Source organism: Daucus carota, chromosome 6 (assembly GCF_001625215.2).
Source record: "Daucus carota subsp. sativus chromosome 6, DH1 v3.0, whole genome shotgun sequence".
NCBI lineage: Eukaryota > Viridiplantae > Streptophyta > Magnoliopsida > Apiales > Apiaceae > Daucus > Daucus carota.
Genome location: NC_030386.2, coordinates 15891318 through 15918019, shown reverse-complemented (window position 1 = coordinate 15918019; position 26702 = coordinate 15891318). Strand labels below are relative to the sequence as shown.

Sequence of the window (26702 nt, the reverse complement as noted above, 5' to 3'; positions counted from 1 at the left end):
ATTGAAATTGTTTGAGGTGTTCACAAGTGATTCAAACTTGACTCATTTCGCATAAAACTTAAACTCAAACAACATAAGTCTAATAACAAAAATAACAAACTTAACTTCACAATTGAATTTACATCTATTATTTATATGTAATGTCATAATAAAAATTAAACTAATTTATATTATTTGAAAATTCTTACAACAAATAAAATTATAATATGATAAATAATGTGCATTTACGTAACAAAACATATTATATATATATATATAATAAAATCAAATTATATTATTCAATAATAATAATAATTAATATAAATACAATATATATTATGAGAGTGCTGTCTGATTTTAACAATCCCATAACAATAATATTTAATCTATTTTTAACAATAATCATAAAATATTATCATATTTATTATTTTTTTGTTAAATAAAGATATAACAATAATTTTCTATAGGTTACGTTTACCCATAGTCCTCTTTTAATATATAAAAGTAGGATAACCGTAATATTATTTAAAAGTTATAATAAAATCAAAAGCATCTTAAAAGATTTACTGATTTATTAAGTTATGATCTTGCATTAAATTCTCGAGGATAGAGGTTTGAATGCTCACTACAATAAAATTAATCAATTTTTGCATTTATGATAAAATGGTGGCATTTTTGTTTTTTTTGTTGAATAAGGATATGTTAGTCATTTCACAGCCATTTTATTGGCTCTTTTTGCCCCTTGTTCTCTTTTAATATATAGAAGTAGATAAATAAATAACATTACTCGTAGATATACTTGATTTATTTTGTTTAAACTCGTTTGAGTATCGCAGGGGTGAACTAACTCAGAATTATTTATTATGCAAATCAGGAGTAAACTCAACTCGAATTATTTATTAGCAAATCAGGTTTTATCAGAATTTTAATTTTACATATTTAAGTAAAGAGTTTAATTGTAAAACTCGAATCCGAATTCGTATTTATATGTAAAACTCGAGTTCATCGGTTAAAATTGGGGTTTTATATCAAACTGCCACCCATTGCGTCAAAATATCTCACTTGACTCACACATCTCAGCGGAGACTTATTTAAGTCACTATAACCAATTATATCTCATTTTACTCACATCACTATTCATACCTCTTTATTTAATCATTTATTAAAAATCAACCGTTTGTTTTTTTTTATTACAAAACCACTTCGAGAATTTCATAATTATCTCCAGTATTTATCAAAATAATTTGGGAATTTCAATCGCAACATAGCTATGTAGTTAAAAATATATATAGCTATAAATATATATATTTGTGTGATCACTCTAGTTGTGCTGCTTTAGAAATTCCCAAATTATTTTGATAAATACCTCAGACAATTATAAACGTACTCGAAGTGGTTTCGTATTAAAAAAACAAACGGTTGATATTTAATAAATGATTAAGTAAAGAGTTACGAATAGTGATATGAGTAAAATGATATATATATTTGGTTTATAATGGCTTAAATAAGTTTATGATGAAATGTGTGGATCAAATGAGATATTTTAACGCAACAGGCGGATAGTTTGATATAAAACCCGTTAAAATTGTACTACCTCCGTCCCAATCAATTCTATACAGTTTCCTTTTTGGGACGTCCCATCATTTCTATACATTCTAAATATGGTAACTTTTAATAATATAAAACACTATTACACCCACTTCTTTCTTCCACTATTTTCATTCTATAATAATATAAACACTATTACACCCACTATTTTCCTCCACTAACTCAAATCTATCATTAAATATGAATGGGTTTCACCACTTTACTCACTTTTCATCTCAATTTACTCATTTTTTACACTTTTTCTTAGTGCTTGTTTGGTTGATATTAATTGCGGAAGTGTAAGTTCCTTGGAATTTTAAATACAAAACATAGGAAGTTATTGACCTAGACTCTCCTTGGTAACTTGCACTTCCTGTGGGAAGTTAAAACCTATCTATCAACCAAACACAAATTTTAACTTCCCATTTATTATAATTTTCATAGTAATTTCAAATTTGAGAGGGAGAACTTTTCACTCTAATCACTTAATCGTGAGGCCTCTTTATGAAATAGAGTAGAAAATTGGGGCAGGAATTACTTTTTCCAAACGAGAACTTTCCGATTTAAACAAACTTCTTTAACACAAATTGCTATAACTTGTAGGTCTTGACAAAGTAAATGACCGGCAAGGGCATTTACGGCTACAACTTTAATTCCATTAAAGAGTATTCAGTAGTGTATAGACTATAGACATACTGCATTGACGCATTTTTTAATGTCCAAACGGCGAGTCTCATTATACAGACGTGAATGTAGAGTTCCAGTAGTAACCCCCTCTCTCCCTCCTTTCCATCCCTCTCTCTCCTGTGCATCTCTTTCTCTCTTCCCTCTCTCCTGTGCATCTCTCTCCCATCTCTCTCCTGTGCATCTCTCTCCCCCGGCGCCGATCAACTTCACACTGCAAGTGTTTGTTAAACAACTCCATACTTGATCTGGTAAATGCTTATCTAATTGCTCTTACAATGACTATTTTGTTATATATTCTCTCTCTCTGCTAGATAAAAGTATATATGTTCTTACAATGTGTACAAGACATTCTCAGATATACTGACAACTTTCTTTCTTACATATGTTTGTGTTTATTTGTTAGAAATAGATCTTGTAATATCTCTTATTTATTTAATTTAATTTTTATCTTTTTCAGACACTAAACAAAACAACAGGATTATAAATTCTTTTGGTTGAACTGGTGTACAAATTGCCTCTGAATGGACTGGATGCTTGGATAGTATAAATATTTTAGAAAGCGAAAAAAAGGACAGGGAGATGAAAGCCTTGTCATCAGGTCTGATAATCGGGGTATCGATAGGAGTTGTGATTGGTGTGCTTTTGGCAATATGTGCATTTTTCTGCTTTAGGATCCATAGTAAACGTTCCCAGATTGGAAACAGTAGTTCTCGCCGTGCTGCTACTCTTCCAATTCGAACAAATGGTGCTGATTCTTGCACTGTTTTATCCGACTCGTCTTTTGGAACAGCTGATTCGCCTAAAATTTCTGTGAATAATAATGGCATGTCTTCTTGGCTTGGAGGGCTTAAAAAGGCTAATGTGCTTTCTGCTTCGGGGATATTGGAGTACTCTTACAAGTATGTTTGCGATTTCGCCTGGTTTTTGATTATGTATGGTTTATCTGGATCAGGTGGTTTTGTAGGATGCAAGTAATTGATTTGGGATCTGTTAGGGAATTTGGTCTAGTTGTGCTCATAAATATAAGTTATGTGATTTTTACTGTGAATTTCGTGATGTGGATCAGGGATTTGCAGAAAGCGACATGTAATTTTACAGCTTTGATTGGCCAAGGGGCATTTGGTCCTGTTTACAAAGCTCAAATGTCAACTGGTGAGGTTGTTGCTGTTAAAATGCTTGCAACTGATTCTAAGCAAGGGGAAAAAGAGTTCCACACGGAGGTAATGGTGTTTTAGTAAAGGGCTTTAACTCATCTTCCTATTCTATATCACAAACCCCTGTAGATCAATTCGGTATCTGATTTGTTGTTTTGGTTTCTGATTCACAACTTTCTCAGACTGGTCTTTTTCAAATATCAATCATAGTTCTCTTAGCTAGTTTAAAAATTGTAGACATACTAGCTAAAAAAAATTTGTGGACATAACTATAGAGTAACATAGAAGCATGTACATGTTCTAATATAATGCAATGTTCTAACAATCTAACTAGCGTCTTGAAATTTGCTCAATTCACGTGATATGTACTTGTACAGTATTTTTTCATTACAACTGTTTCACCTGATCTCTTGCATTAAACCCTTTGTTCATCTATATTTCTTTCTAGGTTATATTATTGGGGAGACTACATCACAGAAACCTTGTCAATTTGATTGGATACTGTGCAGAAAAGGGGCAACATATGCTAATATATGTCTACATGAGTAAGGGTAGCCTGGCTTCTCACTTGTATGGTAAGCTACTTGCGAATTTTTTCAATATACTGTGGCATAGAAATGTCATAATATCCTTTTAGGTTTAAGGTGATATACATTTATATGTGCACTATTACTATTAAATGAGAGTTGCAATCTACAAGTTAGGTTTCCGTTTGAATTTAGCTATTATGATTTAACTTCATGTTTAGCGTTTAATTACAAGCATCTAGGTAAATTTTGTAATCCTCATTTTTCCATTTAAGAAGTCGTTTTTTTGGCAAGACTGCGATAGATTAATGTTCAATACTGCACGAGGGTTTTGCTTGACTCTTTATAAGTAAGGTTTTTCGTGCTTTAGGTGAGAAGCATGAACCATTAAGCTGGAATCTGAGGGTCCAAATTGCTCTGGACGTGGCAAGGGGGGTGGAGTATCTTCATGATGGGGTAAGCTCACTGTTTTTTACTGCTGAGTGCTTTAGAGGGAGGGAGGTTGTAGTATGAAATTATGTTTTGGTCCTATTTAATCTCCCTTTGAAATAATACAGGCAGTTCCTTCCGTGATACACCGGGATATCAAATCTTCCAATATCTTGTTGGATCAGTCCATGGGAGCCAGGGTATCGTAAATTCGCAATGTTTTGCCTTTCAAAGGGGACTTATAAGTCCCCTACTGCATTGTAATTTATGTCTTAATGTCTATAATGATTACTCATTTAACTGTCTACATAGGTAGCTGATTTTGGACTTTCAAGGGAAGATATGATAAACAGACATGCATCGAATGTACGTGGAACTTTTGGATATCTAGATCCAGAATATATATCATCTCGGACGTTCACCAAAAAGAGTGATGTTTACAGTTTTGGAGTATTACTCTTTGAACTTATTGCAGGAAGGAATCCACAACAGGGTTTAATGGAGTACGTTGAGCTTGTAAGCCCCCCTCTTTCATCATCATCATTGACAATTTTCTTATATAAAAATTTATATGTCATCATACGGAGACATACTCCACGACTCAGTGTTGACTTTAAGGACTTCTTCCTTCCTCTAAACTGCATTTTTGCCTTTTCTGCGATATTAGGGATTTGATTTGGCTGTTAATAAATCGTGTTTAGTTTCAAAGGAGTGGGTTAGTTCTATAGTTACAAAAAATTATAGTTGTCTGATTAACATTGATTTATGATGATGGACAGGCGGCAATGAACACTGACGGGAAAGTTGGGTGGGAGGAAATAGTTGATCCTAATCTTGGTGGGAAGTTTGATGATCAAGAACTGAACGATGTGGCGGCTCTTGCATATAAATGTGTTAACGCTGTATCTAAGAAACGGCCGTCAATGAGGGACAATGTTCAGGTTCTTTCACGGATTCTCAAACATAGGCATGGGAGAAATCATCTCAAACATTCATTATCCACTGCTGCCGATGAGCTTACAATCAATATGGACCAGTTAGAAAGTAGGAGTAAATTGACCCAACACCAACGAGATGAGTCTATGGACAGCAGCATAGCTGACTCTTGTGAACTCTAACGACAGTTTTTTCTCAATTGTTTATTATTTTTTTCCTTTGTTTTTGTTTTCCCTGTAATATATTCCCGGCTTTATAGGAAGTAGAAACACTTCATATCTTAATCATCCCGAGTTTGGATTTATGACAAGATGGGAGTTGGTTGAGTGTATCTTCTCATTCTAGTGTAATATTACAAATATCTGCTATTCCTCTTGCATTTGCTGTTATGTATCCTCCAGATTCTATGAATTTGTACATCACTAATTTCAAACGAGGCAAAACAACAATTTTCAGCCCCTTCCATCTTTGAGAATGGTAATTTGCCACAAAGATCTGGCTTTCTTACAGGTTGTAACTAGGCCTGTCAACGGATCGGGTTCGGATCGGCCTAAATCCATATCCATATCCATTTATTTTATCCATTTATTTTATCGGGACCAGATTCGCAGCTACTTGCCCTAATATGGATAGGGAGTTTTTAACAATATTTCCACCAAAAATTTACATTAATTAGATTACAAGTAAAATAGAGCTGCAACACCTTAGAAATCAGGAGTATAATTTTGCAACAATCAGTCAAGTAGTTAATAAAAACGAAACGGCTCTCCGGTCATACTCAACATCTAAATAATTTTCAATCTTGATTCCAAAAAAAAAAGTCTCGATTGCACTAAAAATGTTTAAACAAAACAGTATAAGCAACTTAAAAGTAATTACATAGCAGGACCTAGCGGAACTGCATGAAGAAGCTAACCTACATGCTACAGCAGCTGACTAATGTTAAAAATGATATTCCGAAAGAACTTCGATTTGGAAATATCATTAAAACATTTCCTTTCAAAATTTCAGGTTTTGCAGATCACCACAAAACAGGGAAGAAGAGCTCTGGGATTCAGCAAATAAAGTTCTTCGATATTAGAATGAAGACCAACCTTACCAGCCAACGAATCAAATCCCGACTGACCAGCTATATCTTGGATGTTCTCTAAAGGTTTGTGTACCCTCCCAGCTATAACTCTGCAAACTATCAAGGCTTTCCTCACGGTGTGATCATTTACATTAATTTCTATTGATTCCAAAGCTCTTTGACTGGTGGATGTCGTGAAAACACCTATTCCACCCTTGAATTCTCTTTTGCTGGATGATCCGTTTCTTATTATTCGACAAACGCAGCATTTGTCAGCTAAGCATAGACTGGTGCAGCCATTTATGCCAAGTGAGCATGCCACGGTTGTGCCGTAAAACCTCAAAAGTTCATTACCGTCTGCAATACAGCGAGGATGTTTTGTTTGGAGTTTGCTAGCCTGGATCTTTACCATTTCCCTATATTCTTCAAAGCGAGCCAGCATTTTTTGCATGTTGTGAACTTTCAATACCTTCTCAATTCGGCCACAATGATTTTCGGTCTTTAACCAGCTTGACCGGCAAATTATTTCTACAATTTTCCTAGATGAGTCTCCCTCCACAAGTTCAGTAACTGTGTAATAAAACATTTTGTAAGAATCCATCTTACTAAAACAATCTCAATTTATGACTTTTCATAATTATAATAATGAGCATCAAACAACATAGTAAAAAGATAAAGTGGTCATCCACTAAGCATAAGTAATCAAGAAACTACCTTTTGTATCTTCAAAAGCAAAAAGTGATAAAGATTATCATTTCAAAAATCAAATTTTAGGAGGCAATACCTTGTTTTTTCGACAGATAAGGTACTTCTGCATAACTTTCTCAAACAAATTCCAATATACAAAGAGCAGCTCCAAAGCAATTTACAATCATTTCAGTCTATATAGAGGTCAGGTCCTTTAAAGAACAATTGATTTGTAAAATGAAGAAAAACCAAAACAGATATACCTAGAAATTTAATTTAAATTCAACACAAACTCAAAGTAAAAATTGCTATCAATAATCAACCTAACTAATAAAGCCAACTGTGCACAAATTTAATACAAGTGAAGAACGAAATTTAAAATGCAAAATGAGGAATAAGGAATGTATACCAGCATGCTTTGACATATGATGAGCTTCAAGAGCTTTCCATTGCCCAAACACCTCTCCACACTTATGACATGTCATTGAGGATGTCAAACCATTAGTATCCGTCTCGACAAACGGCCTAGCTTTCACAGAATTCCCATGTCCGCCCCTCGAATTCAAAACCCCTCTTCTAGACCCTTCCAGTGCAGACAATCTTGGAGGGGTTGCTGTTGAGTTCCTGAATGAAGGATTAAAATTCTGCATTCCATGATGCCCTCCAGGCCCTGGCGTCCCTGGCCTTAAAGAACCAACACCACCATCATTACCAGCATCTTCTAGAACCCCACCAAACCCACTGATCTTAAGCTCAAATCTTGAATTACTCAAAATCACTTCATGGCTCATGGGGTTCACAAATTCACTACTCCCAATGGATCTTGGACTACAATTAACAGGATTTTCAGAGTGCAATTTACTCCCATGAATAACATCCTTAAGATTAGAAATAGACCTAGAACACCCTGATCTTCTTGATTTCTTAGTGAAAATGTTGCTTAATTCTCTCTTAGGTTTTGGTACATGAACATCAGTTGCCTCTTTGCAATGCAAAGATCTCTTCAAATTAAACCACACTGTCAGCATCTTCAAACAGAAAACCCCTTAAATAAAAATCAAAACTTTCTCAGAAATCAAAAGCTCCTTTACACAACCTTTCTGAAAAAGCACTTCCATCAAGCTAAAAGTGGTTGATATATATACTAAAGTTAAAAGCATGTGAGAATAAATGCAGCATAAAGAATGATATCTGAGATTTTAAAAAGATTACCAAATAAGTATAGGCAATCCATCAAGATTATAAATGTAGTTGCAAGATTTTGCTGAGGTGGTTGGGGGGTGAGAGTGAGAGTTGAGAGAGATGAATTCAAATTATTAATGTGGAATTTAAGAAAATGACAATTTTAAGAGAATGACAAGTGAGACAAGTAAACTGACCACTTCTCTTTTCCTCAAAAAAACATGTCCAGTTCTTGTTGCATTCATTGATTTATTTTTTTTCTTTGATATATATTTATGGTCAGTTGGTCACCGTAGATATAATTTTTAAGTTAATTTTGAAATCCCAAGTGTGTCATTATCTCAATATACGAGAATCAGTGTTACAGAAATCAGAAATCGGACTTTATCGGTTGAACTACCGATTCAGGGATTAATTGAAAATCGGGGATTAATCGGAAGGATTAATCGGAGTGAAAATCGGATTTATTTAATATTAAAATATTATTTAATATTGAGTTATTATTATAGCTATTTAGTAACTAATATATTTACTATATTCATAAACTCTATAATTATTCATATTTAAAGTGATATAGTATTTTAATTTTAATAATTTATCATATATAGTTCGATTAAGAAATATATACAAGGATTAATCGGATATCATAAATGAAATCAGTGGCCAACCGGAATTAATTGGTTAAATCGGGAATTTTTAGAACACTGATGAGAACAAATATTTGTAAAGGAATTCCTTTTAATTATTTTCAGAGCAATTGTGTTAGGATTGTTACTGCAGGTGTGTAAATTTAATACAAATAGTTCAAAAATAGGATAATAATAACTACTCTCTATTTTTTTACATTTATTGTATTGAAACGTGGATTTCACACGTATTTATGAGTTTTATACACGATTTGTCCGGTGTGTGCTCTTGTGCACATACTCTCTCTGCTCCATAATATAGGTCGTTTGATTTTTCACACGTAACTTTAGATGCTTTGACCACATAGCAAATATTAATATTTTTGTAATTTTCTTTTTCTAAATGAAAATATAAATGTATATTTTTATTTTGGAAAAAAAATTACAAAAATATTAATATTTGTTATGTGGTCAAAGCATTTAAAATTACGTGTGAAAAGTCAAACAATCTATATTATGGACCAGAGGGAATACTAAGCACAAAATTTTTATAGGTTTGGAACATTTTGATTGGTGGGATTGTTATATATAAAGAGTTGTTGCTAAATGCAATAAAATTTTACATTATTAAGAAACAAGTACAAATCAAAATTAATCAAATTTGTGGATGAATCAAATTACTTGTATGATTAAACTTTTTGTTTTTTGCCAAGAAGAAAATGAGTTTCATTCATTAATCAAATCATTCATCAAAATATTGATGAACTCCGGATGTGCTTGCATGATTAAACTTAAATTATTTAAACTCGGAATATGAGTTTGTTTGTTTTCGGCCCTGTCTGTCAATAGAAAAGCAAACTCACTTGCTCTAATTAATGCTCTAATTAATGCTTAGGAAAACATCAAAAACACTCCGTAAAGGATAGATACTACCACTTGATAAGTTTCAATAATGCGTACATAAAATCCAACTTAAATTAAAGACCACTCCGCTTCTTTTCTGTTTAAATGTTCAATTCATATGAAGTTGTACATCAGTACATCACACTGCCTGCGTATTTTATATCCGTGATTGAGATGAGACAGAATTGGCATAGTCTCTTACAGGGCTGGCCACGTGGTTCTTTGTTATTTTTTGTCTTAGAAAAATATTATAATTAAATTAAAAATAAGTCGGCCACCATTTTTAGTGGGGCAGGTCTGAATTCTCCTAGTTAAGAAATCAAAATTTTAGTGGTAAGAAAAGGAAGATGAGAGAGATGGAAATTTAAAATCATCTTCATGTTGGTTGTTAAATAGTCGATTAATTTACCATATTTAAAAGTTACTCTCTCCGTCCACCGAATTCTTCGCAATTTTTTTTCCGGATGTCACGCTCATTTTTTTATATTATAAAACTTTCATAGAATAGTTAATGAGTCTCGCCACTTTCTCATTTTTTCTCTCTTTTCACATTACTTTTACTCCACTCTCTTTTTCTTTTATATATTAAATGGTTTTTCTAGTGTGTGCCCGTGGCACACACTAAGCATCAAATTTTATAAGTTTTGTGGATTTTGATCGGCTCATCCATTTTTCTTTTCCACTATTTTATAAGTATTTCTTAACTTTCGTGGTTAACCCCAATATAATTGGGTGGGACAGAGGAAGTAACTTTTATGCTTTTTGTGGGGTATGCAACTTAGACTGATCGACTGGGTAAATAACGATATAAACACTCATTTGTTTAATACTAACTTCAAATACATCACGTTTTTTTTTTTTTTTTGATGTATTCAAATACATCACGTTGATCACTAATTATAAAAGTATTCAATTTAGTCGTTACTTTGAATTTGTATATCAGTTCAGGCCATTTCCAATCCTAATTTTATAAATAAAGGGGGCGTTTGGCTTAACTTAAAAGTGTGACTTATTGCTTAAAATAAAGAAGTGGATTATAATTGATAAGTGAACTTGACTTGTAAGTTATTAAAAGTGTTTGGATAACTTTTTCTTATAAGTCAATTGAGTGTCTGGTAATTTAAATGTATAAATTTTAAAAAAAATCAAATTATTAAAATATTAAAAACTTTATTAATAAATAAATTTTATTATATATTAAAATTTTTAAAACTTCATAATAAATGCAAATCACGGGAAAAGCTCAAAAAAAGCTAGCATGTCTAGCTTCCAGCTTCTGGCTTAAAAACCCAAAATAAGCACTTCTGCTTATTTTTACCAAACACCACGTAAAAAGTAGAAGCTGCTTAAAGTGCTAAAAGAAGCCCGGAAGCACTTATAAGAAGCTTAGCCAAACACCCTCAAAGTAACTTCATCTTTATTTTTCAACCTTTTCATTTTATATCTTTACTCCATCTCCAGTCATTACTTTATTTTATAAATAAAGCAACTTCATCTTCATTTTTCACCTTTTTCACTTTATATTTTTACTCCATCTCCAATCATTACTTTATTTTATAAATAAAGCAATTATTGCTTTATCTTCATAGTTCAGCTTTATATATAGAATAGGATAGTAAATGACTTTATATATAAAAATAAAGTAATGGATGATTGAAGATTGATTACTCTGTTTATAAAGTTAAAATGAAGAAAGATGAAGTTTGAAGTTGTGATTGAAGATGCCCTCAGTCACCAAAGACTTAAAAGTTGCAGTAGTTTAAATATTGACAAATACTTTTGATAAATTTTTTGAATTAATAACAAAATCAAGTCAATTTTTTAATACATTATTAATTTAATATGTTTAGATATAATGAATGATAATTTCTGAATATATCATATTATTGTTCAACATTGTGTAGAATCGCATATGTACCTGGCTGTACAATAAAATATAACTAAATAATTTATCTAAAATTATAAGATCTCATACAAAATTATACATTATTCAATATTTTTAATTTTATAGTTGCAATCTTTGATACTGTGACGTGATTAAATATAGATATATGAAACCGAAGGAGAAAGTAGCATTGGGCGTCGAGAGGATGGTTAAATCTGAATAGGTGGACGTTGGTACTCCGGGTATATATAGTCGTGTTATTTAACAATATAATTATTAGGAAAAAATTGTAAAAAAAGTTGATATAATTTTTTAGATATTTATGCAGATAAATAACTGTATTGATGAGGAATGGATAAAATCAAATGCTAAAATAAAATTCAAAATAAACAAAATCTTGGGGTTTTTCTTTTTCACATGAATAATTTTAAACTTCACATCGGTGGAGTCCTGAAATTCTCTCTATCTTTGAAGGAGCCGTCCTTTTATGTATGAGCAGTTTTATGTATGAGCAGTTTCCATCGGTTTTCACCAGTAGAAAACCTCAATCTTTTCTTCACATCATCACTTGGATTATTAAATCAAGTATATATCTCTTCAAAAAATCGTCCAGTTGCCTATCTAAGAAGGAAGGATTCAATATCGATATGATTATGCGTTTGTTTAATTTCGATTATATATGTAAATGTTGTATGACTTTTCATATTGAATTATTTTCCTTTTTCAAAAATAAAACTTTACAAGATATTTCTTTAGTGCACTAGGTTGCTCTTCTTCTCTAATATTATGAATATTTAAAAAAAAAGATATAGAGCTTGATAATATATCCAAGCGGACAAAAAAAATACACTAGAAATATAAAACTACAGTTCCAGAAAATAGCTACAAACCCTACTTCTTTTCTTGCTTGCACAAATCAAGAAACATTTGTCATCAGTCTTGACAGAATAGCTATGTTGAATATTTTCTTGTTTTGTAGCTTGAAATGGTAGGTTGTTATTCGACGTATGACTATGACCCTTTAAAGCATCTCCAATAGCCTCGTTAAACAAGTTTTTAACTCTAAACTTAAAGAGCCAAGTCAAGAATTAGAGCTCCAATGGGCTCTTAGAAACTCTTTAAAAATTTAAGAGTGTACTCTCTCTTCTTTCTTTTAAAGAGCATCTAGTAGCTCTTAACTCAACATAATATTAATTTCTTTCCAATCTTCTCTCTCTTTTAGTTAAATTTTTCCTCTCATTTATATAAAATAAATATATGTGAATAAAGAGCTAAGTATAAAAAGTAGCATTGGAGTTCACACGTGTTCCAATGTATTAACTTACTAGAGCCTCATTTTATATTATTGTTTAAGGAATGATTTAGGAGCACCCTTAGAGATGAATAACTTAGCTTCCACTATTGTTTGTACATTTTTTTGTTCAATCTATGTGATTGTTGTCCCTTTATTATGCTGTAGTTGTCCACTGATAATCTTCAAATGTGACAGATGATGAACCAATTAGTATTCATTGATAAGTTTATTGATTAAGCGTTGACGACTTCTTGAGTTATTAGTTGATTAAACAATCTCCATCAACCGTTGCTGGTTTCTGTAGCAGTTGATGCATCTGTTATTCCTCATCTGTTGATAGTTTGATTTAGTTGTGAATCTACATTTCACTCTTGCAATTTACATGACTTAGAATATTTATAATTTGACACCCTAACTACACATCCGTTGATAGATCAAAAAATATTAATCAGTCTATTTTATCAACTGCTAATAATGAAAAATACTAGTTTCGTTATAATAACTCATCATTCGTTAATGAATTATCTGATCAAAGGATACTGTAGATAGTATGCTATCCATTGATCATTTATATTTAAATACAAGTAAAGTTACATAAAGTATTTTGACTTTTCATCAGATTGATGTATCTAACAAGTCGCAGGGGGAGTGAATGGTGCTGAAAAATATTGGTACAAATCTCACATTGACAAGTCATATTTTGACTATTATGACTAAGAGATGAATGAGATAAGATAATGCAAAGATATTTTCTTAGTAGTGGAAATTATTAGGTTTGGACTTAAAGATTATGATACTCCCTCTGTTTCAATTTACATGTCCACTTTCAAGAAATTTTTTTGTTTCAAATTATCTGTCCACTTCAACTTTCAATGCAAAATCATATTTCCAAAACCAATTTTACTCCACATATCTCTAATTTATATTTACTAGATCAATCTCACTCCACATGTTTTGATTATTTAATGCAATTAATTTGTGAACATCTACTTTTCTTAAACTGTGTGAATTTTTTAAAGTGGACATCTAATTTGAAACGGAGGGAGTATAAAATAATATGATTTTCTTTTAGATTATTTGATATGATTTAAACTAATTCGATTTGAATTTATATTTGTTGTTTTCACCCGGAGGATGTTAGTACACATAAATATTAGTATGTAATTTAAAAGCTATGTATATGACGAGTTTTAGCATATTAAAAACTAATTATAAATTTCCTTACAAAAAAACTAATTATAATTTTTTATTAAATATATAAACTAATCTAAAATAATAAATTTCTCATTTTCAAAAATACCTTATTAATTCATTAATTCATCACGCGACGTGCGTCGTTATACATACTCTCTCTTAGGGGTGTACACGGTTCGGACTGGTCGGTTTACCTGAATTTAACAACCCAACCCAATTAAATCGGGTTTTCAAAATTTCAAACTAATCCGAACCATGTAAACTCTAAAACCAAACCAATTTGTAATGTTTCGGTTTGGATCGGTTAATCGATTTATTAAAAGGTATAAGTTTTGAAATGAATTCTGTTTACTCATCATAACACCACAAGTATATGAAGTTTTAAAGTTCATGTAATATATGAAGTTTTGAAATTTTGCTTATTTTTATTGTTGCAGCTTGTATGATCAGGTTTTCAAGCCTAATAAATAGTTCAGGCAAAAATAATGTTATCACCAGTGAGCTTATTAGCTTGCAAAACACTCGTGTTAACACAAAAGCACATTCATTTCCACCAACCCAAAAGCATATTAGCGATTATATATTTAATTTCTGATCGGGTTGGGTTTGTTGGATTAAAAAAAATTGAAATCCATATCCATCCCAATTAAATTGGGTTAATCATTTTTTAACCAAATACGTTTCAGTTTAAAAAATTTTAATTTGGATCAAATGAAAAGAGGTCGGTTTGGATCGGGTTAACCGACCCGTATACACCACTGCTCTCTCTCTAGTCTCTCTGCCTTTGGACTGAAAAACAGATCCGCGCACGGTGATTTATAATCCAATCTAACCATTAAAAAAAAGCTCATCCAACGGGGGAGACTATCGATCCGCGTGATCATCTCTTATTGGCCAGAATCTAAATCTCCCATTATAAATACAACACACTCACCAAACCAAAAACTCAAATCACAAAGCCGCCAATAATTCCCCCCTCTCAATTAGTCAATTGCATTCACATTTTTCCGAATCAATCTCAATCTAATGGCCGGCCGAGGAAAGTCACTAGGCGGCAGCAGTGCCGTCAAGAAATCGACATCTCGCAGCAGCAAAGCCGGCCTTCAATTCCCCGTTGGTCGCATTGCTCGCTTTCTCAAGGCCGGCAAGTACGCCGAGCGTGTTGGCGCTGGTGCTCCCGTTTATCTCGCTGCCGTTCTCGAGTACCTTGCTGCTGAGGTATGTGTGTAAATTATTATTCTCGGAACCGGATAATTTTGAAATTGTTAATTTACTGAGGATTGAATGAATTGTTTGAGTGTAGGTTCTGGAATTGGCTGGGAATGCGGCGAGAGATAACAAGAAGACGAGAGTTGTTCCCAGGCACATTCAGCTAGCTGTTCGGAATGATGAGGAGTTGAGTAAGCTATTGGGGACGGTTACTATTGCTAATGGTGGAGTCATGCCCAACATTCATGCTCATTTGTTGCCCAAGAAGGCTTCATCCGCTTCCTCCAAAATCGGTGCTGATGATGATTAGAAATCGTAGTTTGGATTCAGTTTAGGTTTATTGATTTGTGAGTTGTAATAGAGGGTAATGCAGTCTTGTTGCATATCAAAGGATAATCTTTTCTATTGAATGGTGAATGCAAAAGTGATGGTGGTTCTCTATGCATATAGCTCGTGTTCTATATATCCCTTCTGTTGTTTTGTTATTGGCTCTGATATGAGGTTTAACTTTAATTCTGAATGTGGATTGTTTGAATCATCAAAAATTTTATGGATGTCTCGATTGGCAATATAAACTTCTATCTCTAAGAAGTTGTGCTGGTGAATTATTATCAACAAAGCTGTTAGATTTTCCGATATCAGCTAGATTGTTGAAATATATACTATAGACAATAATATTGTCCCTGTGTTGCTTGGTTAAGGTTTGAGGTGTGGCATAACCCATTGCGTTAGTAGTTGGGACAATGATTTGTTGTTTATGGTTGCCTATTGTTCCTGCAATGCTTTATTGAGCATATATGTGTTAATTTATAGTGCAGTGAATTAGTGATAGTTGAATAGATAAGCTGCTTGCAGGGGTTCAACATATGTGTTAATTTATGAATATATTCTGATTAGTTACCAATTGTAAAATGGATGCTACATTGATAATACTAGCACCCTCAATTGCATCTCAATTTTCATATTGGCTAGTGTCTCAATCTTCATCATATTGGCTAGCGAAATTGGTCCGAGGGAGCAGTGCTGTGGACTTGTGGTGGCGTTCTTCAACTGCAACTCAATGATGGATCCCCATAATGAGACTAGCCAGATGATTGCAAAGCTTGGTGCTAAGTTCTTGATGAACTAGAGGTTCCCAGATTTGCATATGAGTGTTGGTTTTGGTTATGATTGTAAGTCCAGGTCCTAGAATATGATCAGGACATCGAGCTTGTTTTGGTTTAAGAAAAGGGGACTCCTTTAATTGCTGGGGAAGTAATCAAGAAGATGAGGCTTGAAATACCAAGTTTCTTTTTTGGCTTAATGATTGATACTAAATAATGAACAAAGATTACAACTTTACAACTCCAAAGGCCATTAGTGGCAAGTAGCAACACACCTAAACCAGATCCTCAAACAGATCATATATGCCTTATACACTTGGTTGTACAACCAGCACCTACTCCTAGAAAAATAGCTAATATACCATTTGATAAAGCAAGATCAGCATATGGTCCTGCTGTAAACTCTATCACAAACAATTTTTCTGATCAGAACACCAAGTTGTGCTACAGCATTTCTGTCCCCGTTATACAGTCATGCTTACGCTATGCCCAAATGTAACAAACCTGTGTTGATAAGAAGAGACAGAACATTGACCCTTATAATAGACAATTAGCGACCTCTGACAAATACTAATAATCATATCATCCCAATTTAAGATCTGTAGATGAGGCAATATAGCTAGAATGGGAGCAGAGAATGAGAAGAACAAGTGCTCAATATTTTCATCTGAACCATGGCAAAGGCTATACAACAGCCAAACCAAGTCCAATTCTCTGCACCCTTGACACTGCACTAAGTCTCTTAACGGCAACAAAAGAACAAAAGAATATCTGGGAACTTTGCAGATGCAAAACAAGTCTATACCAGCTGTAATTGTCACTTTCACAACAAACTGATCTCCAAATAGTACATATATACCTGATCTGTAGATGGAAATCATGGAATGCTCGGACACCCTCATGATTACAAGTAAATATCTATCCTTCAACTGCGACCCTTAGAACTTAGAAGGATTCAAAAGATGAAATTTCAATTTATTGCAAAGTAATTGAATCTAGGGTCCTCATTTAAGTGTTTGGATTTGGTTCAGACTGTATGTCCTTGTCCTGCAGAGGCCTAATCAGACCACGAACATGTAATTTAAGGTTTACTTCTACAAATAACTCTCAGAAGAGGTATCTTCCGACAATCCAAATGGAGCCGGTTGTGGTTTAATTTTGGTTCAACCCAACCAGCCACTGTGCAGTACCTGAATTTCTACCCTAGTGACTTGTTCAAGAACTTCAAAGCCTATTCTGCAGAAAGATTGTATTGTGCAGGAGGGTGATATCTCGTGGTGTGAATAAACAGAGAGTTGCATTGAAGGGAAGGATACAAATGCCACTAACAAAACAAAAGGCATAATATAGAGTCAAAATCCAACCGACCAACCCAAATAAGAAGAGCCACTCTTCAACTAATTTGCCAAGCAATAAGATTCATTAGTACCTAAACACCGAAATTTAACTTACTGTGTAATAATAACAAAATATGGAGACAAGAAAAAAAGAGAATACCGAGACAAAAACACCAAATGATATAACACTAAATATAATTTCATTCATTCATCCAATTGTGACAAAATCAGACAAGTTTGATTGATTCCTATGCACATACTACCAGATCAGAACCATACCCTATCTAATTAAACTAATCGACTACATAACAAAACATAAGCCACAAACCCTAATTCAACAGCACAGTAAATCCAGACAACAATTCCCAATCTCTAATCTTCATCAACAGACGGCTTTGATGAACCGGTCTTCTTGGGAAGCAACAGGTTGTGAATATTTGGCATCACACCTCCATTGGCAATCGTAACATCACCAAGAAGCTTGCTCAATTCCTCATCGTTCCTCACCGCCAATTGGATGTGCCTAGGCACAATTCGCGTTTTTTTGTTGTCCCTCGCCGCATTTCCCGCTAATTCAAGAACCTGTACGTACAAAATCACACAAAATTAGCATTTAATGGATTGAATTCAAGCAAACCCTAGAAATTGGGGGAATTGAAAAAAGGTCTGAAAATTGGGGGGGATTGCGTGGTGATGAAATTTGTACCTCGGCGGCCAGATATTCAAGAACGGCGGCGAGATAGACCGGAGCGCCGGCGCCGACACGCTCGGCGTACTTGCCGGCTTTGAGGAAACGAGCGATACGACCAACGGGGAATTGAAGGCCGGCCTTGCTGCTTCGAGATGTGGCCTTCTTGGCCGCTCCAGATCCGAGAGTTTTGCCCCGACCCGCCATTGATTTTGAACCGATGGAAAATTACGAGCCCAGAGTTTGTAACTAAAATGTGTTTGATACAGAATGGCGAGAGAGTTGTGTATGTGTGGGTTTATATAGTGGGTGGATGTGTAATATGGACCAATCAGATTAGAGTACTCGGATCGTGGTTTTTGACCGTGCGATTAGAGTTTTATCCAACGGTTCATTTTCGTTGTTGACTTGGCTGAGGTCATCATAGGCGATTTAGAGTCCGAAAACAGATTTTAATAATGTAGCAGGGGGATGTAGCTCAGATGGTAGAGCGCTCGCTTAGCATGCGAGAGGTACGGGGATCGATACCCCGCATCTCCAGTTTTGTTGTTAAACCCGCTTTTTGAATTCGTCGGAAGTGAACAAGGACGGGCCAGGCTTCGGATTTGGGCCACTTGGCAGTTTAGCCCGATAATTTTCAAATTAAAATAAGAATTCTTATAAAACTATTTTCATATAAATAGAAGAATTTATAAAAAATATTTAGAACAAGCTTAGAGGTCATAAAAAAGTGACTTTTTACTTAAATAAAGAGGCTGATTAGAAGTGAGAAGTAAATAAGTTAATAAATTGTTTGGAAAAAAAGTAGAACTTTTTAGAGAGAATTTAACATTCTCAACTATTTAAAAGTGTCTATACTTATTTACACAAATGAGTTAAGAAAGAGGAGAAGCTCAAAAGTGACTTTTCTAAAACGGGTTAAGAAAAGTAGAAGTACAGAACTCACTTCTACTTTTAAGGAACAAACAAGGGCTTAATGATGTCCTTTTTTTGTCACAAGGAAGATAATTTTAATAATAGAAAAATAATCGAAAATACAATATCAAAAAAAAAACAGAACTTTTTTTCATTCAAACAATGTAATAATTAATTGAAGGTAAGCAAGTACTTCTGGACATTTAGATGATATCGTCTTCAATGTCAGAAAAAATAACCCACCATAAAGGAACTCGATAAAACCTTCGAAGAATAAAATCTTATGAAAAAAATTCAAGAGGGAAAAAGAATGCCTTTAGGAAAAAAATATGCCGCTACAAACATACCAGAGATCTTTTGATAACTATATAAAATTTCTTTTATCAAAATTGTAGTTAAATCCTATTTGAAAATTTCTAAAATAAGATCAAATAAGATTATAGAAACACAAGTCAATATATAAATTTATACATATCATATAAGACAAGGAAAATATATTCGTGAATAAAGTATTATTGAAAACATGTTTGTATATATTTGATTAAAAGAAAATAACATAAAATCTAAGGGTTAATGCTCTATTTCATCACTGTACTGGACCAAAACTTTCACTTGGCCTACCGAGTAAAAAAAGTTTTCATTTAAATAATAAAGCATCTAAAAACTTACAATCACATAATTAAGCTTAAAAAATATTTCAGCGCCGTTAATCATATCATTGACTTTAACGGAAAACGTTAATTTTAACAGAATATCAAATATTTTTCAGATTTGCATGTTTAAATTAGGATTCTTAAGGTTAATTTGGGGCTGGATGATTGAGAAGAGGGATTGGAGGTTGAACAGGGTCGGAAAGGGAGGGGAGAGGTGTTTGGTCGCGTTACTGACAGCAACACCCCCTGCATTGCCTAAATTAAGAGTTGAGTGGTGAATTCTGTTAATAAAAATGGTTAGTGAAGTGAGATAAAAACACATGGAAATATAAAGGCACAACTGTTAACATCTCAACTGGGAACAACATTCTAAATTCAGGGCTTGTTGGATGATTTTTGCTTTGGTCGAAAATATCATACAGTTTCAGTAATAGTCTCCAGCTTCCTCTACATAATTTTCGATACGTATGTATTAACACCATAGTGAAAGGGGAGAAAAAACCAGAGAAGTGGAGGGAGGAGATTGCTTGTAAGTTGTCCTTTACTCGGTAGGGTAACTGAAAATTTTGCTCAAAAACAGTGATGAAATAGAGTATTAATACGTTAAGTTTTTAACGGAGGCCAACGGAATGACATTTTTGCAAGTTTTAAAGGGTACAATTAGTTGACTGAAAACTTTTTTCACTCGGTAGGCCAACTGAAAGTTTTGATTCAGTACAGTGATGAAATAGAGCATTAACCCTAAAATCTAATCAAGAGATTTTTTTTTAGTGAGATACTGTCAAACTAAAAAAAATAAATCATAATTTTAAAATGAAAACATAAAAAAACAACAACAAAGTAACACCTGATTGTACCTACAAGCCAAAGATATGATATCAATCGAGTCAACCATTAATTGTAGTATAAAACCTTCAATTAAGGTACAATTAATTCACTCGTTCTCAACTCTCCACTAGCACGATGGCTCAACTTCACTACTAGTGAAAAAATATCCACCTGAGATAAAATTCACTACTGTGTCTCATCTGCGCCATATAAACAACCACTAGCATATAAATATTTCATTATTTTCGACATTTTTCACGGCCCGGGACGACCATGATGTTGCACCCGCTCGACAAAACTACCACCACCGTCTCATTTCTTTTTCCCTCTCCCATCACTCTCCCAGCTAACCACCGCAGCTATTCATTTTCCCCGCCTCATAGTGTTGCCACCATTGCAACCACTCATTTTTTTTAATCCAAAACCACACTTGATCTTCCCATTCCCAGCCTCAATGATAAATCATCGATGTTTTTGAACCCCTGTCGCTTGAGAATTAACGAAACCATCTATTTGAAACCTTAATTTGCAATCATGTCACGGGAGAACTCTTTCAATTCACTGTCACCACCGCCAACTCAACTCACACAATCGTCTCAGACCCATTTGAATGTTTGATTATTGAAAAGTGTTTGTTTGGTCTTCAAGAGATATCAAGAATTGAAATCGAGTGGAAGAGATGAAAAAAGAGAGCGAGAAAAAGAGATATATAACTGATAACAATGTCATACTAGATACGTTATAAGTATAATGAAATATTGTCCCATCGTGATTTATATTTTTTTTTTTTGTATTAACAATAATAAGTCTTATAAGTATGACTTATAATTAATGTAATATTATATTTGAATTATAAATGGAGGCAAAGGAAAATATGAGAGATAAGAGATGTGTGAAAGGAGAGGAAAATAAATTTTTTATTGATAGAATTGAAATAGGGCATACCTTATAATGCCTCGAATGATGGATGTCTTGATATTTTACGACACCACTAAAATATTATTAGAACACTCGTTTATATAAAATGTCTTAATTCTAGTTTAAGATAATTTTGGAATAGTCTTTAATTTAAAAATACTCATAGTTCTAACTTATCAAGCTGATTTGATATTAGAAATTTAAACCCGTTAAAACTTTATAGATTATCTGCAGTTATTTTGAACTCGATAACCATATATTTAGCTACAAAATTCAAATAATGTTGTAATTTTAATTTTAATAACCCCCATCAACACTTTCTATATATCTATTTATATTATAAAGCCTGAAGGTTATTCTACTGCTTAATTACCACTACGTCCTCCCTAAAACAGTCGTATTTACAAACGTATGCCACTGGAAATTGTACAAAATACAAGTTGTTGCTTTGTTGATTCACCCGGTGAGCGACACGTGTTTATATTGTTTTTTTTGCTAATCGCATGTGTTTATATTCAAACAATACAGTTCTGAGATTAAAGTACTAAGCACAACTTCCCAGACTCCCACCATCTGAAATTTATTGTAGTATTTGAACATAAGTACTATTGTGCTACCTACTATTCTCTTTTTCTTTTTCTTCCTGAACAATTAAATCTGCTGCTTCTATAGCTTGAAATTGGGATTAAGGGCTTTGAAAGTAGGGGTATCAAACAGACAATACAGATACGGATATGTCTATATCCGTATTCGTAATTGTCGGATTCAAATAAGGATATTATCCGCTTTACTTCAAATATGGATAATATCCGTTTTTCTCAGATATGAATATGGATATATCGGATAGATGTCGGATTTTTTGATGTAACAATGATTTTAGATCATTTTTTTACGACTGAGCTCAAATGTTATTTTTATATATGTATAAAATATTTTGTACGATTATATAAATTTTTTATAAATGTATTATTTAATACATATACATACAATTACGGTGGCAATATTGGACCCGACCCAACAACCCGACACGAATTCGACCCGTAAAATACGAATTCGGGTTGGAGTTTTTTAGGTTCGGGTCGAATTCGGGCTAACCCAAAATAAACCCGAAAAAAAGGGGTCATTTTCGGTTTGAATTTGGGTTACCTGAAAATTAATATAATATAAATATTATATATATTTATATAAAATTCAAATTCAAATTTTCCTCACTTTCATCTCTTTCAAATTCAAATTTTGTATTTTGTATTACTTCTTCCCTTTCTTCACATATCAAACCTCATTCTTTCGCTACTCTCTTACCCTATCTTTTATGTATTGTTGGTGACACTGTTACTGTAACGACTCAGGTTTTTCGGCAATTATTTATTAGTTTGGTATTAATTCTTAAAAAGAGGAATAAAATTTTATATTTTATTCCAATTTATTGATTTTCAAAAATGATTTTATGAGTTACTGCAATTATGTGAATATTAATATTTTACATGCAAAATGTGAATTGATGCAATTATTTGGATTAATTGTGGTAACTGTTATATGTGCACTTTATTGTTTATTTTGTTCGAGCGATTATAAACTCGATTTATTTTATTATTTTAGTAAATCGAGACTGTCTTTTCATTTTTTAAAATCAATAGTATTTATTTATACCCAAAAATTTTATCCGATACAAATTACCAAAATATTCTAATTTTGATATTTTAATATTTCTGCGAGTTTTAAAAGTATTTGATAGTTTTGCAAGTGAATATTTTTATTATTTTTAATTTAGTGAAAAACTTCATTAATTATTTGAAAAATTAGAGGGTGTCTAAAAATTATTATTTTTGCACATTCTCTATATTTCGGATTTTTAAAGATTTTAAAAAATTTTATTTTTAGTTTTCGAAACTATTTTCGAGCTTCTAAATTTTATAAAAAGATTAAAATGGCATTCTTTTTCAAATTGGAGGCCAACAAATTTTAAAAATATATAAACAAACAAACCCTCTTTTCTTTTCATTCACCGACTCTGCAAGGAGCAACACAACAATCAATCGAGGGATTTGGGGGTTAGGGATTACAGTAGAGGCGATTACACGCGAAGACAAAGTAATCAACACCTATTCCTTCTTCCCTTTAATTGTTACATACGTGTTGATATGTGCGACTATAGTTATGTATATATATATGTTGGCTTGCGAACTTGGTTGGTGGAGATTGTATTGGAGGTCGAGGGAGAGGCTGTTGTGTGTGAAACTGGTGGCGCGAGTTTGAACAGAGAGGTAGCTGGTGTGGGAGCTTTGTGCGAGGTTACATAGTTGACAGGGGGGTGTGACTATTGTTTTATAGGCAACTGATGGGTGTGTGTATAGAGTTGATTAGAAGTCGGTGTTGCAGCAGGGCTGTATACCTGTGTATTGTTGTGTGTTTGTATAAATACAACAGGTGTGTGTGTGTCGTCGTGTCTGCGTGCGTGTGTAAAAAGTGTGTGCGTGCGTGTGTACCTGGTATGTGTATTAGCAGGGGTAGGCCAGAAATTCAACAAGGAGTATAAGGGGAGAGTTCGGCTAATACTGGTGGTTTGCAAGGTTGTTGCAGGCTTAGTAAAAGTAAAGGCTGGCTATAGGAAATAATCGAGTGAGGAATGCTGGTATGTACAGGGGTGTGACAACTGAGTAGAGCTCCTGGTTTTATTATATGCTTATGACTTGATTACTTGCTAGTTCTAGGATATCGGTTATTAAATTATATTAATATTATTGGTTATTATTATTATTACATTTACCGGTACTAATAATAGTAAATAATCATATTGATTAGATTAATAAACGATGTCTTGAATTAGAATGTTTTCCTTGGAATATATGACTGCAGGACATAGAATTTGATCATATATGCCTATTTAATTTGACTTGCTAGTATGAGTTGGATAATATGCTAATATAGTGGATTTATTGATAATAGTTCATGGTAGCTGTTTAATTATTTACTTGAATTCTTTGATTATCTGGAAATATTTATATGTGTTGGTGAAAGACGATAACTAATATTTAAAATATTGCAAGTTTATTATTTGATTAAAATGGTATAAATTATATGTTATAGAGGAGAGTTACTCTGCAAAGATTTGATTGGATTGATTTGATTTATTGTTAGTAAATGATATAGGTTTGTGACATTGCAAGTTTATTATTTGCACTGTTTCAGGGACTTGCATCTAGAATTAGATTTCAATAAGTGTTCTGATTGAAATATGTGGATATTGGTTGTGAGGTTATTTGAAATGATTGTTGGATTATAATTGTGCATTAGTTGATGCTAGTCAGTAATTGTCAATGTATTTCATTTGAGATTCGATTAGTTGGTTGTTGGTATTAGTTTAAAACAGGTGGATTGTCCAATAAACAGAGGATATGCTATCGAATTTTCTTTAGAAATTAAGTGTATTCTTTCGATAAATAGATATTTGATGGTTAATAGCATTATATTATAGTTGGATGGAATATGTATGTTTCTTGATTATGTGGTTATTTGTCTGACTGATCCGGTGTGTATATATTATTATGTGGATATCTCTCTCTCTCTCTCTCTCTCTCTCTCTCTCTATATATATATATATATATATATATATATATATATATTGCTTACTATATATGGATATGCGAAGGGTAGTTAGTTGCGAATTCTAATAGTATTTAGAAGTAATTAGTTTCGTATGATCCGACGATTGAAGTATTGTCTTGCTACCATACAGAGTCGACCAAGATGTGCATATAAAGGATGTTCAGAAGTAGTTGAATAGTACCGTGAAGCGAGGATGGAACAAACCAATAAAGCGAAGCTAGATAGTCTGTTAAGTCTGTCAGAAACTAAGTAGAAGGGAACAATTGTCAGTAGATATTGTTGTTAAAAATCTGAGAAGCAGGAGTTAAGGCAAGTACCTTTATCCTTCTCTTGCAGTTAACAAATAATTTTATTTGCAACCTATACATATACTGCAAGTAATTCTATTTGTCTCTTATAATTAAAGAGCAATTTTCCTATCATTCTCTTTTATTTAAAAATCAATTTCCCAGTTTCTTCTATTTATTCAAGATTGATTTTGAGACTTTTTGGAATTCTTTATTGGTAAATGTATTTCATGGTTTACTTTGTCCTAGTGGAAATTGGTTATTTTGTTCAATATTCTCTTGATATTATATCTTTTAAGAATGTTGAGCATAGCCAATTATATATGATTTCAAACTTGGTTAACAGTAAATTGTGGTATACAGAGGATTACTCTGCAGGTTTTGGATTTAAAAAGGTTGGATACCTTTTGAGTTTAGTAACATGAAAATGATGTTAAAAGACTTCTAATATAGAAGTACTATTTATAAACTGTTAACCAATCGGAATTCATTTGCTGGACCGTGGTGCCGGTCGTGAGTTACATGTTACATTATTTAAGGCCAATGTGTGCCTTGGGCCCCTTAGTCCTGGGATAGGTAGCGCCCTGTCCCGGTGCTTGATGCTCGGCTGATCACCGTGTCAGCACCACGCACCGTAGGCGAATGATTTTTCACAGAATAGTTTTAAATGATTTTATTTCTTGTAATTGCCATACTTTTATAGAATTACAACTGTTGTTCTCCATTGTTGAAAATACCTGGCAAGTTACATACAAAATTTGATATATTTCTTTCTCCTTTTATTTATTACAAATTTTCTTTTATATGCTTGCTGAGCATTATTGCTCACCCTTGCTATTCCTTTTAACCTTTTCAGCTAGGGATTTAGATGATTCATTTGTCAAGCTGCGCGTAGGAGTAATGCTAGGCGAGATTGCCATGGAGATGTTTGCAAGAATAGCTCCAGTTAGAACTACTCTATTTCAGTTTAGTTGTATAATAGATTTATTTATTGGTTATCAGTTATTCTTCTTATCGAG

General features: G+C 33.0%; 4 protein-coding genes and 1 non-coding gene across 5 annotated transcripts; 3 read left to right on the top strand and 2 right to left on the bottom strand.

Moving 5' to 3' along the window:
- The first annotated feature begins 2245 nt into the window (after nt 1–2245).
- Nucleotides 2246–5667, top strand: LOC108224681 (calcium/calmodulin-regulated receptor-like kinase 1). Its single transcript, XM_017399367.2, has 8 exons — nt 2246–2501; nt 2711–3152; nt 3320–3473; nt 3856–3982; nt 4305–4390; nt 4492–4563; nt 4676–4879; nt 5143–5667. The coding sequence occupies exons 2-8, from the start codon at nt 2833–2835 to the stop codon at nt 5479–5481; spliced, it is 1302 nt and encodes a 433-aa protein (XP_017254856.1). The 5' UTR covers nt 2246–2501; nt 2711–2832; the 3' UTR covers nt 5482–5667.
- A 416-nt stretch (nt 5668–6083) lies between these two features.
- Nucleotides 6084–8343, bottom strand: LOC108225145 (uncharacterized). Its single transcript, XM_017399963.2, has 2 exons — nt 7465–8343; nt 6084–6938 (listed from the first exon to the last, which is right to left on the bottom strand). The coding sequence occupies exons 1-2, from the start codon at nt 8081–8083 to the stop codon at nt 6307–6309; spliced, it is 1251 nt and encodes a 416-aa protein (XP_017255452.1). The 5' UTR covers nt 8084–8343; the 3' UTR covers nt 6084–6306.
- Nucleotides 8344–15078: 6735 nt separating this feature from the next.
- Nucleotides 15079–15793, top strand: LOC108226451 (probable histone H2A.3). The gene is made up of 2 exons (XM_017401415.2): nt 15079–15357; nt 15443–15793. The coding sequence occupies exons 1-2, from the start codon at nt 15166–15168 to the stop codon at nt 15656–15658; spliced, it is 408 nt and encodes a 135-aa protein (XP_017256904.1). The 5' UTR covers nt 15079–15165; the 3' UTR covers nt 15659–15793.
- Nucleotides 15794–17971: 2178 nt separating this feature from the next.
- Nucleotides 17972–18760, bottom strand: LOC108225176 (probable histone H2A.1). Its single transcript, XM_017399996.2, has 2 exons — nt 18495–18760; nt 17972–18370 (listed from the first exon to the last, which is right to left on the bottom strand). The coding sequence occupies exons 1-2, from the start codon at nt 18681–18683 to the stop codon at nt 18161–18163; spliced, it is 399 nt and encodes a 132-aa protein (XP_017255485.1). The 5' UTR covers nt 18684–18760; the 3' UTR covers nt 17972–18160.
- A 183-nt stretch (nt 18761–18943) lies between these two features.
- TRNAA-AGC (transfer RNA alanine (anticodon AGC)) lies at nt 18944–19016 on the top strand. Its single transcript has one exon. It is a non-coding gene; the product is annotated as a tRNA-Ala (tRNA).
- The last annotated feature ends 7686 nt before the right edge of the window (nt 19017–26702 follow it).